Below are 18,895 nucleotides of genomic sequence, written 5' to 3' on the forward strand. Positions count from 1 at the left end.
TTCCTGAGAAAGAGTGCGCGTGACGTGTATTGTGACGTCAGATCATCGAGCAGTTTTTATTGGCCGCCGAGAATCATCTGCTGTGGCGAGGGAGAAAGGCGACACCACTCGATCGACTGCTGTGCGTCAGATAAGGTGTACTTCTGGTAGCAAACTTTCGTGGATAACAAAAAACCGTGCATCATCACCAACACAAGCATAATCGGACGGACCTGATGACTGTTGCGCTCCCATCTAGTTCTCGTGCCCCCGGCAATCGGTGGGCTGCAAAACAATGGGTGGATGACGAGGGGGGGGGGGGGGGTCGCTCTCTTTGAGCTGGCCTGTGTTTGGCGCGCACACGATAACTCATTCGTGGGGGAAGGGGGGAGGAGTTTTATAGAGAGAGGAAAAGACCTATTTGTCTACGCGGACGGATATATTAACCTTTACCTTCCCTCCGTGCCCCCTTCGCTGTATTGATCCTTCTATGGCAGGTCAGGTGGGTTGGGGGAGATAGATCAGCGTATGTGTTGGCCCGATGGGTGTCCTGTGTCCACACTTGATTGGGACCGACCCCGCTATGATGAGTGTTTAATTTGGAACTCCTCGTAATGCACTGCCTTCACGCGCGCGCGCGCGCTCGTGTGTGATTGCGAGGGTATAGTGGATGGAAGGAGGTTAAAAGTTTGCAGGGTTGCCAGGGCTCTGTTTGATCGCACTGCAATGATTCATGAACATCAGAAGTGTGTGCGCTATACAAGAAGCATGTTCCACAGAAAACACCACTTTAGGGGGAATGTGTTTTGTTTAAAACCTTGGTTTTACCAGCGGCATGCCGAGCGGGTTAAGGCGTCCCGCTCATTGGTGGTAGCCAAGGTCGTGCTGAAGACTGGGAGGTGCTGGGTTCGAATCCTACCACCGGCTGTGCAGTCTGAGGTTTTCCCTGGGTTTTCCGAAGATTTTCCAGACGAACGTCGGCACAGTTCCCCCTGAAGTCGGCCCAAGACGCATACTAACCCCTCCTATTCCCCTCCTATTCCCCCCACTCCTTCCTGCTGTCCTCTCTCCATCTGTCCACATCTGTACGCCGCTCATAGCCACAGTTGCTTCGTTGCGCTAACAGGGAATCAAATAAAAAAAAAACTTGTTTCGGGTGTGTGTTTTGCAAAGACTTTTTTTTTTCAGAACTGTTATTAAAACTTTTTAGTTGAGCCCGCTGGATAACGAGGGGTGTTTATTTACGAAAAACACCCCTTTTACACTCTGACAGGTGCATACGAGAATAAAAGGAAAGAAGCGAAATGTCGCTTAGAGCGAATCTTCAGGTATACACCTGTCGGCAGCGGTTCGCGAAGACCGGGTGATCCCGACGAGGTCAAATCCCTACCACATGCTTGCGGGCATAATCGAACTTCTCTATAGGCAATCAAGGTGCCTCGCCCCATGCTGTCTTCGTTTACCACCACACAAGAAGCAGAGGCGATGGGTTTCACACTTTCAGCGAACAAAAAAAAACGAAGCGTGGGCCGCGAAAGAAAGAGAGAGAGAGAAAAATAAGCAGTCGATTAATGCACGCTATGCAAGCGTAAATTAAGCATAAACCAAGCTCAGGTACGATTAATATTGAGCTCAATTAAAGGACGTCCCTTAATGATTTCAGTTGACGCTACCTTAAGGTACATCACTGGCAGCTGGTTCCTTAAGGAATGAGATGCTCATATAGAGAGAGAGAGAAAAAAAGAAGGAAGGAAGGAATTACGCGGCCGATTATGACAGGGGTCGTTCGTCATTTTCACGAATTAATAGAAAACACACAGTTTTGGATACCTGAAAGGAACGGAGGGCGTGGAACAAAATGAATGGGTGTCGAGCCGAAATTAATTAGCTCGCTCGCCTCTTGAGAGATTTTTTCTCCATCTTAGAGGCTGTTCAGCTGCGACGGTATTAATTCATAGAGGACCGCTGCTATAGGGCTGCTAGGTTTTTTTTTTTTCTTTTTTGGTAACCACGAAGCGAATAACGATAGGTGGTTTAGTTGCGCACACACAAAAAAATGCATTTTGCGCGCATTATTGATGCATATTTGCATAGTTATATCTTTTTACTCAGCAATGTCACACAACGTGTGGTGAAGTGGCCAGACGCAGCTGCCGAACTTGCCCTATCATGTGATTCCAGAAGAACAACAGGGCTTCCTCGATGGCCAGTTTCGTTTACGGTTTGAAATGCCATTAAAAGAAGGTTATAATGAGAGGCGTGACCGGAAATGAGCGGGTGTTCCGGTGTACACCGCCAATATTTTCGGTGCAGCCAGAGCTACACTGGTGTTACACTCGTCTGTGTAGGTCGTTCTTCCGCGAACAGCGAAACGGCCAAACACGACGTAAAGTTGAGCTGAAACGATGCGCATTGCGTCTCCACATCACCTGGGCCGACTTCAGGGGGAACTGTGCCGACACTCGTCTGGAACGTCTGCCGAAAAACTGAGGGGAAAACCTTAAACAACACAGCCGGTGCCGGGGTTCGAACCCGCGTAACCCTCTCAGTCTCGGTGTGGAAGGCGATCATCCTATAACCGCTATACGCCAGGTAGAGCTGGTGCCCCTTTTTATGCTTTTATCTATAGACGAGATTCTGTGACCATTCCGATGAAGGGGAACTAATATTATGACCTCACAGGAAAGGGAAGCCGCAGCCACCATAATACAAGCCACCTCTATCCCTTTTCTTTCAAACCAATATTTGCTCTTACCTGCGCTTTTCATAACTATTTTCTTTCTTTTCTTTTTTGTCAAACTGCTTCTGAATTGAAATCCTAGCCTTCTGACATTGTTAGAAGTGAGAGAGCAAGCAAGTTTGAAGATTCTGCAAGAAGCATAGTATATTTATTTATTTATTTAAATCCCCGCAGGGCGTTAGCGTTAAATTTATCAGGCGTTTACTCAGGCGTTAAATTTATATGGGAGCGCTTTTCACGTCACGTTTTTGTTTGTCAAACTTTCCCTCGTATTTGCGAGTTTTCTGTAACCCCTCTTGCTTGGGCCATATTGCGCCTGCTGCACTCCTAAATAAATAAAATAGGCAAATAACTGAAGTTGGTCTCCGTCTCTCTTTTCGGTTCCTGCACTCTAATCTGACCCGTTGCCTTGTAGACAATGCGTTGAAGAAAATAATTCGCGCATTACGTGGAAAGCACGCGCCATCCTAATTGCGTTTAAAAACCGCCCGCCTTCGCGCTTTCGTTCCTGGGATATTACATAACGACAAGGCTCAACAACGCGTGCATGCCACTCTTTTGGAGCCCATTATCTGCGCGTAATCTCCAAAAAGATATCATAATTTTCATTGCGAACGGCTTCTTCGGCATCGTTTCATGAGCTGTGCAATCATCGTTTACTGTTGCCTGGCAGCGCGCGCGCGCGGTGTGTGTTCGCGTTGTTTACACGGCGCTCGTTCGCGCATACCGATCCTTATATTTTTCCTCTCCGCGAACTTTCCGCGAAAGTATTGCCATAGCTATAGAACATTCTCGTCAAGTTTAATTTCATTCGTGCTATCATATTTCTGGGATGCCCTCCGGAGTACATATTTTACGGAATGTACAAAGAATTTTGACGCCGTTCCTTCCCTGGCCATTAACGGCCGCTGTGTCGATATCTTGAATTTTGAAGTAGAGCGCCAGTGACGAAGCATTAAATTGCCCTTTGGTAATGAGGTACTAAATTGCAGCGAAAGGATGAATACGAAACGAGATCTCTTCAAAACGGCAGCCAGGCAGTTGTGAGCCTATACGTATACATATATGTTTGCATAATTTCGGCGCATGAATGGAATGGGAGCGATTGATCAGAGCGTTTTCTTAGTACTCTCGTTTATTGTGCTGGTGACGAATTCCATGTATAACGAAGTGTGTGTATAACGAACACGTGGTAGGGAAAACTGCGAACTGTTATTAGGTTGATGTTTATATCCTGCCGAACGCAGTGCTGATACTTTTTTGAAAGATCTTTCAACGTCCTCGTGTGTACGCTTCTCGGCTGTATACCCACGCCTACAGGTTTTCTTAGTTGTGCCGTGAAGTGTATTATTCTACTTCCCCTACGCGTAGTATTGAAGGTATTTGATTTTTAAAATAACGTTACTGCAAATATCCCAAACTGGGTTCCCAAAGGCGGATCGTGACAGCAATTACATGAATGACGATGGATGGGATGAGGCGATTCACCGCAACAATTGCGGTACCATACCTCTGTGACGCGTGAAGTATTTGAAACGTGAAAAATAACCAAAATGGTGTCTGTGCATTGAAAAAATTGAGGGACGGTTATCGCTTAGATTTAACACGAATTAGACACTTGGTGGGTGGTGTAGACACTGTTCGTCGCTGCATTGTTCACAAATGGTGATTAAAGATTTTTTGGAAGTTTCGACTGAGTGTATTTTATTTCATTGTTCCTCACGGAGCGTGACGATGAGAGCTTTGTGATCTGAGAAATGCGTCGTAAGAGTTGACACTTCGCGAAGATGTCGTCTATTCTTATGGGCCGCGGGGCAGCGCAGTTTAGGGACCACTGGTCTAATTGAGTGCCGCAGATTTCATCGATGTCGTCAACCGTAGCATTCAACCGAGATCGTTGCATCCATTCTCGTTGTTCGGCTCGGCACCGCAGCTTGTTGTGCAGGCGACGCCTTGGGACGTCCCAGCCTGACCAGATAATGTCGGCGTCTAGACAACACATTCCACAAACAGAAGAAGAGGGAGACCACACCACACGCCCGAACGCAGAGAGGAGGAACGCAGAGAACACTGGGCAGGAGGAGGAGAGTTTTGTGTCAACGTCGACGCGGACGCGTGCGTCCCGTGCGTGCGAACGAGGAGGCCGCACGCGTGATGTGACGGTAGCATCCTTACCGACGACCGGAGTGGGGTGTAAGTTCTGTATTTCTCGCGAACGGTTTTTCTTGAATAATTGCAGCTGGGCCTTGTGCCGATTAACTGCCGCATTTGTTGTCCCGCATATTACTGGTTGTCCATTTTACTTGCGTTGCATATTTGCTATGTCTGTCTGGGTATTAGTCGGTCACACCCACATGCCCATCTTTCACCCTCTGCGTCTCACTCCGAATTCTTAACGGCACGTACGATATCGGATTATTATTATTGTTCTTTTCTCTCTTCTCTGTAAGCACCGTCCTTATAGCGTCGTTCAATAATGGCGCTATTGGAATCGTCCCAGCACTGGTGTTTCGTCCTGGCACAACAGAAATGCCGCAGTTTTCAAAACAGTCCCCCGCTGCTTTGTATGCAGCTCGCATTTCCCGAAAATCCCCCAGCGAAAGATATAGCCGGCAGATTGCCAAAGAAAGCGCGATAAAGTATTCAAAGAAATCTCTCTTCTTCCACTGTGGCAATCTGAGCTCATATGCGCCAGCACGGGATAATCCCCGCGGACTACACAAGTACTACATGGGATTTTAATGCGGGGGATTTGCTCATTGCATTATGAGTCTGGAAGAAGGGAACGCAGAAATTCCCCCTCCCTTTTCTGACTGTGGACTGGGGGATATCATAGATTGTGTCGCGGCAAACAACGGAACGAGGATAAAGTGTCTCGCTCTGAAACGTGATTCCGGCAGAGGGCGCCGTTGCCCTTGTGTTTGTGCGCTAGCACTGACGTCATGGTGAATGAGATTCAATGTTTGCTCCGACGTCCTTAGTGTGTGTGCGTATATGTCTGTGCTCGAGTTCTGCCTTCGCTGTAGATTTGCGCGGTGAAGGGCGTGTGATTGGGAGGCCTTTGTTGCCATGTTTGCTTTCGGGCTTCGTTGGTGTCGGCAGGTTCGGGTAGGCATCCGCGCAAATCGTTAAAGTTTAGTTTGTGGTTGGCTGTTGGTTCAGAATGACTTTCACGGTGAGAGATCGTCAGGCGGTATTCAGGATAGGCTGTCTATTCTTTCCTTATTCTGTTATCATATCGCATCATCATCCTATGTGTAGTGTGCGTGTGTTATCATTATCATCATCCCTCTGACACGTGACCGGAGCCGGAAATTTGCCCCCATCACCTTCACGATCTATTTGTTTGTTGTTCTTTAATGCAGTTTAGTCACGTCGAACGCCGTTCTGTTTATGTGTTGGCTGTCGGCGCTTCAGCACACATGCATTACGGAGAGAGAACGACACGGAATGTAGTCCATGAGCGAACAGAGTTACGCCGCCGGAAAAGCAGCGCCATCAGGTGCCGCCCGTGGTAGTCCTATAGTTTCGGCGGCAGCGCTCTACCAGTCGCCTCCAGAAACCCATCAATGAACTCGGCAACGGCCGACAATCTACTTGGCTAATTTTTTAGTCCGGAAAGTGATTAGATATTAAATTAATCAATTTTAGATATCAGCGCTGCTGCGGCAACTGCGGAGGCCTCGGCGACAACGAGATGAGCGTGACGTCACTCTCTAACAAGAGGAGTGAGAAGGCCTTCCTCAAAGGAGAAGGGCGCCGTCCACACGCCCGCACCGCCGCGGCATCCATTTTGTCAAGGCTGTGCTCTGATTGGTGGTGTAGGCAATGATGTTTTCGCCTTTTTCCAGAGAGGAATTTCCGGCATACTCTCAACATCGGGCGTCTGCTCTTGTCATGTATGTTCCACCGAACAGCAGTCAAACTACGCTACTATTTCGCGTGGGATTTTCGATACCGTGATCAGTGGTGAACGACGAATAAAATGACTTAAGATAAGGAAATAATATAAATAATAAGGAATAAAATGACACCATTGTTTCGGAATCTACTAGAACGGATGCGTTTGGAAGTTAATGGTCTATTGTATCATTAAGAACAGAATCTTCAGTGTGATAAAGTTTTCATTCATACATCACCGCACGAATCGCTTTCATCTCGCAAGCACCCCAGTATCCATCACGTCTTCATTCGATTTCGAATGCCAATTCAGAGCACACTCCGCTCTTATTGCATTTACTTGGGACGTGCTGCAGCAACCCTTCCCAGACGTTGGTGAGCGTGCAACTGGCTAGAGGTCGTCGCATGCGAACGTTACGACCCCACTGGCAGTACCGGGTCTCTGGAGAGTCGTACAGACGACCCCGCGCGTCGCTTTGCCATTATGGAGAACGAACCTCCCGCTGCACGCTGTACTGCGAGAACCTTTGTTTTATCGCTCGCACAACTAGCGTGTCGAGCTGTTTGCAAGTTAGGGTCTCTCTTATTGAGGTTACGGGAGGGATGGAATGCGTAAAAGTTACGCCCGGTGGTTCCATAGGGTTGGCGCTGTTATGTCCCCGGTCCCGGTCCTCTGCTCTGCGCTTATACGGCTTCATGGTTTATGGAGACTGCTCGTTATGTTATGTAAAGCGCCACTCAAATTCGCATCACAGTGAAGTGGATGAGGTTGGGCTTTCTTTTTTTTTTATTATTATTATTATTATTCGCGCTGATGAATGTGTGCGTGATATCGAGGGTCGGAGGTCTGCGTAGTTTTACGGACCTTGCACGAGGTGGAAGGCAGGGAATAGGGGAAAAGTTTATTTGGGTTGCGGGTTGAAACGGAAATATCATAATGCAAGTTCCTTCTTTATTGTGTCTTTCATTACAGGGGTTGTTCCCAAATCCGATGATGGGGGGGGGGGGTATATATTTATTAGAAAAAAGGGAGGAAACGTCAGCCAAACGGGACATCGGCTTGCTATTCCGCAAAGAAAAAGAAATGAAAGAAGAATAAAATAAATAAGAATAAAAAATAATTAGGAAATAAAGGATAAACTAACAAACGGTGAAAGAAGGATGAGATAGATTAAAGACAAAGATGACTTTAAAAAAAGATGACTAACAAACGGTGAAAGAAGGATGAGATGGATTAAAGAAAAGATGACTTTTAAAAAGAAAGATGAGGTTAATGCGTTGAGGGTGAGGGTGGGGCACTGAAGAATGAGCTACGAATAATTTTATTCGGCTATACAGGGTGCTTGCTCTAACGTGTCCAGAAATTATATTTAAAGCGAGCGATAAAAGAAAAGCAAGTGGTACTTTCCTGCTACTTGAGTAAGAAACAGTTATACTGCTTCACTAGTATGCACCTGTTTCTTAGTCAAGTAGCTGAAAAGTAGCGCTCGTTTCTCATTTATCGCCTCGCTTTAAATAAAATTTCTGGACACGTTAGAGCAAACACCCCGTATATTTCGTTGTGGTGCGCACAGGGTTTGAGCGGGCTAACGGCGGGCAAACAGCGAGCCTATAATAAAGGTTCGCTTTAGAAAGACAGAGTAACCACTTGTTTTAGCGACGTATAGCCGTTGTCTGTTCCGGGAACTGGACGTAAACACAGAGTTCCGGCAGCGCCCTTTGCGAGCCCTTCGACCAGGCTAAGAAAAACATTCCCAATGTGCTGGCGAGTCTCGTTGTATGGCGGCGAAGCTTTATCTGGCGCTTTATAATAGCGTGTCTGGTCAGTGTTTCTCTCCGCTATTGCTATATCCCTTTGCGACCGTTTCTGTGCCGCATAAATTATGACTCGCAACGTATATTGCGGGCGCAGATATTCATCTGCGGGTCGTTCCATTAGAAAAAAAAAGAAAAAAAGCCGTTGGCGGCCAGCCTATGGTTATTTCGAAGCCTCTGCCGATAAGAGCCCTGATTTTCCTTCCGCTCGCGTGAATTGCAGGGTGCTGCGCCGCGCGATTCATTAATTAAAATGTCCCCGACTGGAGCGCTTTATACTTTGCCGGTGGCTCTAGCATATATATAGCTCGCGAGAGCTGTCCACCAATGCAGCCGAACACGCGCGCTTATTATATCGCGCGGAATCCCGTGTTTTCTTGCAGCTTTGAGGCAGATTCTGTGTGGGGAAATTACAGATGTGGAGGTCTAAAAGGAGATTCGTCGCTGAGACGTTAAAAGTGGCTGAAATAGGCGAGGAAGCGTATAGTGAACGGTATTATAGCGCAGTTTGCGTCGAGAGTGTGTGTGCGATTTTTCGTGAGTCTGCGTGCGGTACAGGCGGTTATTATGCCGACAAGAGTGAGACGACGACGAGTTGTAGTAGATGTACTCTAAAGACATTAAAGAACTGATATTTGACGTTACGCCGTGCAAAGCGCACGTCTAGGAGTCCTTTCAACTCGCACATAACTAGGGCTTATTTCGTTATGTTTTTCCTTCTTCTTTTTTTTTGTGCGCTTTAAACGTTACGCGAGGGCACGTCAAGACCGTTTGGTAGGGTTCTATGGAAACGTTACGATTGTCCTTTACTGTTCTTTTTTTCCTAATCTATATCTAATCTAATCTGATCTTCACGCGCGGGCACGCGGTGAATCACGGGAGAAGTGATGAATTTATCACTCGCTAACATGAGCAGTTTGAAGACCTCGGCCCAGCACGAGTCGGTGGTGGGTGGAGCCACAAATCCTTGGCTATAGAGACAGCAGCCACTCTGGAGCACTAAGACAACGGAATAATGCAGGACGTGTTGCAGTAAAAATAATTTCGTCACTTCGTCAAAAGCCAGCGTTTCTGATTGAATGATTTAAAGAAAAAATAAAATTGAGATTTTGGCTTCACTAGTGTGAGGCCAGCTACTTCACATCACTTGCACCAGCTACACCGGTGGAAAACCCCTGGATTGATGCTGCTGCTGATAGTGTTGGCTATTCCCCATGACGACGATGTAGAGGATAATGATGGCGATGATGATTATTAGAGGTGGTCGTGGTTACCACACACACACACAAAAAAGGCAAACAGGGTTGTCGGGGTTTCTTTCTTTTTTTTCTTTTTTTGATACTGCTATGGGGCCCACCAACGCTGACAGCCTCGTAGCACTGTAGGTCCGTCCATAACAGTTGCGGAGAGAGAAGAGGAGAAGGGAGAACTTGCAATGACTCCAAACGAGTTTTCTCTCTGTCACTTTATCACGAATAGAGCGCAACTGGCCCCACTATGTTAAATCCTCTGTACCGGTGTCTATATGGCGCTCTTCTACACCTGCAGATTGCACCACGCAATAACGACAGCGCCACAACACGCCTGTAGGTTTGTCGCGTCAGAATCCGACTCCCACCGAATGTCATTGTTCATCGTACCGCTGCATGGGAAAGTTTCGTTTTACCCGGTTTGGTTGTCGATATCTTTCGGCGGGGCTCTTTTTACATCGCTGCGCAGTTCTGTTGGCGGCATCAGATGTACAGCGTCCTCAAACTGTCGTCGTCGTCGTCGTCGCGCGCATCGTGTAGACAAAACTTTCCTCACAGGGGAATGCAAAACAGGAAATTAACTTTTTTCTACGTTGTTTGCTCCCTCTGGCGGTGATTTCAGCATCCCCGCGAAGGCACCCTCTCCTTCCTTTGTCACTGCTGTGCGGTTTGTTCGAGACACGTCATCTTCGTTGTAAGAGGGATTTTGAAGCGACAGATTAAAATTCTCATTATTCGTAGACTATGAGATGTCCGTAGAAATACCGATCATACGCTGCTGCGGTGGCCAGAGTGATTGTATGACAAATCAGATGTTAGTCTGTTACGCAGTTGATGTGGACTACAGTGAACTGAGCCTAATCTTTAGTGAGGGCAGTAAATTCGAATTATTTACTTTGGCGCAGAGAGTAAGCTTCTCGCGTAAGCATTTCGTTGTGGTCCTTCTACGTCTGCGTATTTTACCTGCGACTACGAGAAGCAAAAGACTCAATATATGACAGCGGCAAACAAAATAAAGCAAAAGTGAAAGATAAAAAGGAAAATTGGAAAGAGAAAACGACAATATCAGCAGCTCCCGTATTAGTTGCGATCTCTGTTCACGCAGTTTCTCCTTTTCTACGGTACCTTGCGTCGCTAGCTCTCGTTTCTGTGTGGCAACAGAAATCGAATTCTCGACCATCCAACACACACACACACACACACACTTCTAAGATGGGGTAATATAAAGCAACACGGTAATAAGAAAACGCACCGTCCAACGTTTCCTTTACGCACTCAAAGCAGCAGCATGCGATGGAGGGGTTGTCCCGGGGCGCCATCTATTGCAGGGAACGCCAAGGATTTTTCCGCCCACCGCGGCTATAAGCAACCACCTCGTTGTTTCTATAATGAGATCACTCCAGCTTATTGGCACCGGAAGCCCCAGTGAATTTATTTCTTCGCCGAGCACTTGTGCCATATGCAGTCAAACAGACACTCGCGTATATGTAGTGGAAGCCAACGGTATACTCTCTTATGTGTGTCTACCCAGTCCATTTCAATCAAGTCTTACGGCCTATATAGTATTGAAAAAGAAAGGGGGGCTGCGTATCCGAAACCAGAAAGCCGATATCCAGCGTGGGGTGCGGCAGCGGAAGAAGTCCAGATGAAGAAGTGCACGGAGAATGAAGTCAATTTATACACGGCGGGCGGCTAATTCGACTTCGGAATGTTTTTATCCGTCGGATACGGTTTGCAAGTTGGTTTGCAATGCAGTTGAATTGCAAAGAGACGTACGACGTCAGTTCTCGTTTTGTGTGTTCGGCTTCGTCTGTTTTCTGCCGCGTAGGACAGCGCTGCTCTGGAATGGAAGGTTAGTATGGATGCTATTTAGGTGGAGCAAAGGCAAGGTTTTCAAGCAGCGAATACCGTGTTCGCTGTTGTTCGTTCTCCGGCTTTTAATTTTTTGCAATTCGGGGTGTAAAGGTCGGGTGATATTTTCACACAAAAACTCGGGGAGAAATCGGATGTTTCCTTGCCGTTCCGTGTGCTATCGAGGATTTTAGGGTGAAACTTCAATCGTTTTAGTTAAGCCAACATTGTGATAATGAGCCCAGAAACCAGTATCTTTATTGCCCTGCGATTACAAAGGGCAAAATTTGCCAGTGTACGAAAGCTCACATGTTACATATCTACATGTCATTATCGCGTTCTATGACCTCCTGTGGCACTCGCACTGGTGGGAACAGGTCATTAGGCAAGGAGCACTTGGAACTGGGGGGACTAATGACCTGGCGAATTGCAACATGTGTTCCAGTTCTATGAAAGCTCGCCGTAAGGATCAGCAGGGCGTGATTATAAAAGGAAGACACAGAGGTCTCCTCCAGTACCCGTTCTGGTTGATATCACGATTCACTCGTTTGAGGGCCTACCGCGGCACGCGAAGCTTGAGGAGCTCGGGGATTCCTAGTATAGAAATCGCGTTGAACCCGAATTTTAGAAAGTGTGTCCGGGGTGCAAATATCGTGAAAAATCGGGTTTAACTCGAAAACGAAGCACCAATACGCTGCGCCGGTGTGTCTCCGCGGATGAGAGGAGGTAAACAGAGCAGAGGTCACGTGATGTGGCTTAACCTACGTACATGGCGAAAAAGTTGAATAAAATTTACATGGTTGTCAACGATTGTGTTGATGTTGCTTAGCTTTATGTTGTAAAAACATAAAGAACGGTTTCAACTTGCTTCCTCTCTTGGCTGTTATTGTTCGATAATAACCTTCGGTTAGTGGCCCTCCTTCACGTACACGTCGAATCCTAGCGGTTCTCCAGCGAACCACGCTCGGAGCGCGTCAAAACAAATCCACGTGGGTAGCACAAAGGACCAAAACCGGTCCGGAGTGGGACCGACGAGCTCGCGCCGTTCGTGCGGTCTCCCCACTGGTCCCAAACTTCTGTCGTCCTCATACTGCGCCATCTAGTGAAGACGGAGATAACCCTCTCCGGCGCCTCAAGGTCATGCGCATAGGCCGTTGTGAAAAAGGTCCATTACCATCTTCTCTGCGTTTTCTCGAAGGAACCAAACATTTCTAATACACTGCTGTGTGTGGCGGTGATCTCGTGCAACATCGTGTAGGTGGCGCGACGGACAATGTTGTTGCCAGTGATAAACCGCAATACTGTTAGATTACTACAATGACGCGAACACTATGCATAAGTGGTGCTACAACTTGTCAGATTCACTCAGTATAGAAATTCATTTTTGTGATGTTCTACTCGCCATCGTCAATCCGTCCATTATTCCAGAGGCGCATTAATTCCTTTCATATCTAATGGCTTTCCAATGTGCCACTAAGAGCCCTGCTTTACCCATCCAAAAAGGAAAAGAATGGCTAGACAAAGAACACTCATGCTGAAGGGAAAAAAATAAAAATAAAGCGCCATTAAGCAGGCGAAGACCTTTCTGACTCTTGCTTCGGGATGCGCCAAACTGGCAAACGATTTTGGACGTCAGTTTTGGATGGCCTCGTTCCTGAAATCTCTTCCGTCGTTAAACCTTTTTTTTTTTCGTGTGTTTTTTTTATAGTTCATTAGGCTTAGTGGCTGGCCACCATAAAGAGCTATTTGAACCGATCCAGACGGAAAAAAGAACACAGTCACTCGGCAAATTTGAGCGCTCCGCCGCGCGGCGGAGCCAAATCGTCATTCCCCCTTTCCCTCGTCGATTCCTCCTTTCTGCGACTTTTTTTTTTACGAAACAAATTCATCGTCTGGATCCTTCAACAATGTGGCCCCGTCCGTTTTCTTTTGCGTTCGGTATAGAGACCAACAAAAAATATATATATATGTATGAAAAAAAAAAAAAGCTTATAACCCAGTTAGTTGCGACAGAAGTCAGTAACCCTAACGTGGCTCCTGCCACAAGCACCCTCGCTTCATATTTCTGTGCCGTCGCGAAACACGTCTTCATGCCTAACGATCCGTTTTAAAATAACGACTTTTTTCCTCGCGTCCCACCTTGAAGTAATGGAATAATATAATCGCATCCAGACGATCTCTCTTCGTTCTGTAACCTCTTCGCTTTTTTTCTTTTTTAGCATTTTCTCTTTTCTCCGTTTTTTCGTTTCGCGAAGTTTGTCCATGCCTGACGAAAAGCGACAGGAATGAATCCGGTAAATATGTAATGTGGTTTAAAGGGATTTGCAGCGAAAGATGATCCTATATATTGAGCCCAAGGGAGGGGAAAGGGAAACCGCGTGCGCGCGGGGTATCATGGGATCGTGGGGCAGGGGAAAAAGGGGAGAGGGGGCCAAATCACTTCAGTGTTTCAGTTTAATCGAGAGACGAGAAAGGTTTTGCAAAATGTATTTACTTCGAAGCGATTCGTTATGAGCCCGAGTGCGTGAGCCAGAGTAATGTACTTCATCCTTTTTTTTTTTTTTTTGTTCAGTTGTCATAAGTATTTCGTGTGTGTGTGTGTGCGGTCGGAAAGAGAGGCTATACACGAATCACATCCCATTTGGACTGTGCAGAGAGAGGGGAGATGGTGGAAAAAAGAAAGGTCCAAATGGAAATAACGTTTTCGTTTTATGGAGCGGATTGTACTTGCGCGTGAGACCTTTACGGTATCGGTACGTACATATATACTACCTCCCTCCCAACAATTTAAAAGGGGAGTTCTTTCGTGGTCTGCGGAAAAGTGGTTCGGGCTGCTGGGGGGGGGGGGGGGGGGGTTCTCCGTATCGTATGTGTTCGAAGTGGAGGTTGTACTTATTGCGCACGGAGAAAAGTGGTGGTTCCCCGGGAATTTTGTATATTTTGGGGAACCGTACTCGTAATGTTGTTGCGGTTCGGTTGCTTCCTTAGCATTCTTTGCGAGCATTCTTTCCGACTGTTGCGAGTTCGAGATTACGATAAACGTTGTGAAGGAGAGGGCGAAAAAATGATTGCGCGTCGTTTTTCGAGTGTGTAATGCTCCTGGTAATCAAATATTGTGGACGAAAGAGATAAAATATACGTTGTAGGCGAACTCAAACTCCGTAATCATACAGTGGTGGTCTTCTATAAAGTATCGGTATATGAATATCGAGGTATTGACAGTGTTAATATACGGCTACGATACGCAGTACTCGCTGTTTGCTCTGGAAATGCCACATTACATTTGCGAGATCTCTAGCAGGTGCTTCCCCGTGGAAGATTGCTTACCATCGAGAAATGTCCCTATGTTCGCGTTGTTATTCCCCTGCACCGTAATTTGCCGTATGCTATATCTCTCCCACATCCCCTGTATTTTGCAGCATTTTCCGGTCCACCGATGTCCAGTTGTGGGCAATTTCCATGGTTTTAAATTGCGTTCGCCTACTGTGCGGTTATTACATTCCAGTCGATATACCAATATCCCAATCGTGCCTACGATATCATTGTCTATAGAATGATGTACTCCAGCTTTGACCCCGCTGATTGACGTGAACACGCATTGTCTGATGTCTGCTGTGCGCTCTCGTTTCAGACACAAGAAAAAGGTTCAGAACTTCCTGCCCTGCAAGAGCCAGCACCAGGGTCCGTGTGACCTTCGCTCTGCCAATGGTGCCAGCTACAACGATGTCCTTCTAAATCACCACCCCACCCGACTGCCCAGCCACGTACCGCACGGACCTGATACGCATACCCTCACACCGATAGAGGTGAGGGAATACTTCACCATTCCCATAAATCCTCTCTTGTGCCGTTGTGTGTATCGGTGCACTTTGATTTCGTGAATTGGGCTAGAAATCGCTTCAGATGCGGCCCCCAACAACACCGATGATATCCTCTGGATGTACGAATAACGTCCTAACGGATTCGTGCACTCTTAAAAATGAACTTCACCGCATAGCACGCTCCTAGCCAACGATCATCTCGAATGATATCATTATCTTCCCTGATTTGTTAAAGAACGGCAGGCGTACGCCTTTTTTGTGACACTTACGCTGTTCATAATTGTCACAAAAAAAGGCGTACGCCTCCCGTTTTCAACAAATCAGGGAAGATAACGATATCGTAGGAAATGATGATTGACTAAGGAGCGTGCTGTGGCGGTGAAGTTCATTTCTAAGAGTGTACATCCAGAGGATATTCGGTGTTGTTGGGGAGACAGCACATGCTTGCTAAGTTTGTTTTGTTACGACAGTGACCCCTGTTGTAAATGCCGATGACTTTTCCCATATGTTGTTGCGTGGATAACGCCCCCGTGTATCCTATGAAAACCCAAGTTACGAACGTGATATCAGCTCCAAGGATAACTATAGTCGTGTTCAACTTAAGAACAGCCCTTATACGCTTGTTCCACTTAGCTGCAACCAGGGGCGGCACAACGCTTGAATTCAGGGGGACCCCAGGTCCCAACCGACGCACCCCTTCCTCCCCCCCCCCCCCCACCACCACCACCAATTCATGCCCGGGTCCCAAAAATTCAGGATTCGATTCAGGAAAAGGGATTTGAAGTCGGCCCAGGACGCACACTAATCCCCCTGTCCCCCACTCCTTCCTGCTGTCCTCTCTCCGTCTGTCCACATCTGTACGCCGCTCATAGCCACAGTTGCTTCGCGGCGCTAACCCGCAATAAAAAAAAAAAGGAACAGGGATTATGGCATTTTATTCGCATGCGGCACCAGAGATAACACTTTGGCGCGTCACCTCCATAGTAATTTTGCACCCCCTTCACAAATTCAGGGGGTCTACAGTAACCCCCCTTTCCGCCGCCGCTGGCCGCAACAACTATCTACTTCACGTGACTTAAGTTGCGCACCTATAGAATCCATTTTCTTTTCTCGGGTTCATTTTTACGCAAATCCACATTTGCGACGTCCACGTCCTCACAGCGGTAACACACGCGCGAGCACAGTGCACAATATCACAAAGTGATCCCAAAGGATCGCAGAATAGAGTAAGGATACCGCGAGCGAAGGTCTTTGTCCCCGGAACCCAAGTGTGGTCTTAATCGCGACTGGGATCAAGAGACAGGAAAAAAAAAAAGGGAAGCGGCTTCTCGGATAAGTTGGACACTTGAACACCGTGTGTAAGCAGCGCAAGTAATTAGGGAGGACCGAAGGCTTGCTTGCTGGCTTATATGGAGTATATACCCATGCAGCAAAATAACGGAGGCTTCCTTGAAAACCCGTTTAGCCAACTCCCCTGCGTTCTGCATTTTCTTCCTAAAGCATACAATGGTGGTATAGTGATGATTGTGTAAACAGCTTGCCGTTGTTGTCCTCACAATCGAGGGCGGCGTCACGACTATATGGCTGGAAGATGAGACTGTAGATGAGGCTAAGAGACTATTAGGATCGTTCTGCGGTAATCCGGTGTTCCAGGTCCAAGTCTACGCTCGTTTTGGCTGTGTGAGGTCCAAAGACCAAAGAGGACCAAAGAAGCCCTAGCGCATCGTAGAGGTCTCCAAGTTGCCCCGTTACACGAAGGAAGCGTGCTATAGATTCAGGGCTCTCGTGCGACTCTTAGGGAATGGTCCTCCTTCAGGATATATCGTTCTTGCAGTCTGCTAGGTGTCTTTCGCGGGCGCCATCATGCGCATGAAGTGTTCTATGCCCGGTGGTCGAGGGCTGTCGACACAGTGCTTGCAATTTGCGTCATCCACGGAGCCCATCTTGTGTGGCAGCGAGTTGGTGAGCGCTGAACTGTATGGTTCGCAACCTGGGTAGCCCTGTTGGGATACTTCTTGCGAGGCCTGGTATAGATCCTACCGACGATTCAAAGTCATAGCCCGGTTCCCGAGGTGCTCTGTGCGGGCGCTAGAGGGTCGTCGTGTTCATTGCCACCGGTTTACCACGTGTGAAGGAATCCGCTTCTGGAAGGTTTCTGGGCCACGAAATGTCTGGTCCACACACAATCTTCTGGGGCAGCATGCCTGTATGGTGTCGAACGCAGGGTTCGTAATTTCTTCTTCTTCTTCTTCTTTTTTTTTTTTTGTTTTCGTTTTTTTTATTGCGCTGCTTGAGCCACTGATGATGATGATGATGTCATTTAGCTGTATCTCAGCAGCTCCGTGTAGTGTATAGTGAGGAGTTCTGCAGTTGTGGAAGATATTGGGTTACGGCGTAGAACCCTTTTGCTCTCAAGGACAGGCTTAGGGCCGGGATGTACGAGGGACTCGACACAGAAAGGGTGGGCGCGCAGACACCGAATGTAGCGAGAGTGCCGGTAAATAGAGGTTGCACTAATGGGGGGGGGGGGGGGGAGTGGATTCTAAAAATGAAACTGCTTCTTCTGATAACTTTTCTCCGCAGATACGATGTGCAAACCCACGTCAGCAGCGTGCACCATACATACCCGAAATTGCTGCCCCCCCCCTCCTTTTCAGCAAATAATACGAGACCTGGGACTTTTCTAAGAGGCAGCCGCTTTGGCCGACGACTTTCGCTCGCAACTTTCGTATCAAACTCTGTGGGCCGTGAAATTGGAGTCAGCCTATTGCCCTCTTCCTCTATATACCCGCTTCCGACTCCGCTTCCTGGTGGGACGCGTCTTATTCGAATGGCCTTTCGGCGGCGATAAAATCGGACCGCACAAAGCCCTGGTTACATGCATTGGTGTGTGGAAGATTATGAGGACGAAAGGGTAGGCTGCGCACCAGTTTTCATGTTATACGTTCTCATTTTGAAGCTTCTAATTATACCGACGAAAAGCTGGTCTCTGGGCCCTGGTGGTCTTGTACGAAGTCTTTCCTAACTCGTTTGGGTGCTGGGTATATAGAGTTGGATCAATGTGTGTGTGTGGGGCGGAGGTCAGGCTGTCCTGACCCCCCCCCCCCCCCCCCCCCCCCAGTCCCTGTCGTTCCATAGAGTTTCAATTCACCTGCCTTTCTTCCCTTAAGTATCCCTCCCGGATCCGCCTCTGGTGCTATAGCGAACATGCCAGATCAGTAAAGACAACTCGCACTTTGCACCCTGGTGGGCTTTCTGAAAGACGTAGATGCTGCGGCCATCGTTTACAGCTCAAGGGTCACAATATCTTGAAAGGGCATGGAAATGCTAAAAAAAAAAGTGCCTGGAGGTGTAGATATTTGGATTACAAGCCCCGGAACACATATTTGCTCGAAAAGTACGAGTGCCTTGTACGAGTTGGCGTACATGCAGTCCTGGTGGGCACGAGAGGTTTTCAATCTCGCGGGTCCCTTTTGTCGGTCCCTTTTTGTCGGTCCTTTTTGTTGGCTGTCAGCCTGTGACGTCATCTCATCCGACCA

At 47.5% G+C, this 18,895-nt stretch overlaps 1 protein-coding gene across 3 annotated transcripts in view; it reads left to right on the forward strand.

Moving 5' to 3' along the window:
- The window catches only part of LOC135401306 (uncharacterized), a 139,157-nt gene that overhangs the window by 105,683 nt on the left and 14,579 nt on the right, over positions 1–18,895 (forward strand). For all 3 annotated transcript variants that reach the window (XM_064633624.1, XM_064633625.1, XM_064633626.1), the window contains exon 3: positions 15,167–15,341. In XM_064633624.1, coding sequence (XP_064489694.1) covers positions 15,167–15,341 — 175 coding nt within the window. The remainder of the gene's footprint in view (positions 1–15,166; positions 15,342–18,895) is intronic.

Source organism: Ornithodoros turicata, chromosome 7 (assembly GCF_037126465.1).
Source record: "Ornithodoros turicata isolate Travis chromosome 7, ASM3712646v1, whole genome shotgun sequence".
NCBI classification, from domain to species: Eukaryota; Metazoa; Arthropoda; class Arachnida; order Ixodida; family Argasidae; genus Ornithodoros; species Ornithodoros turicata.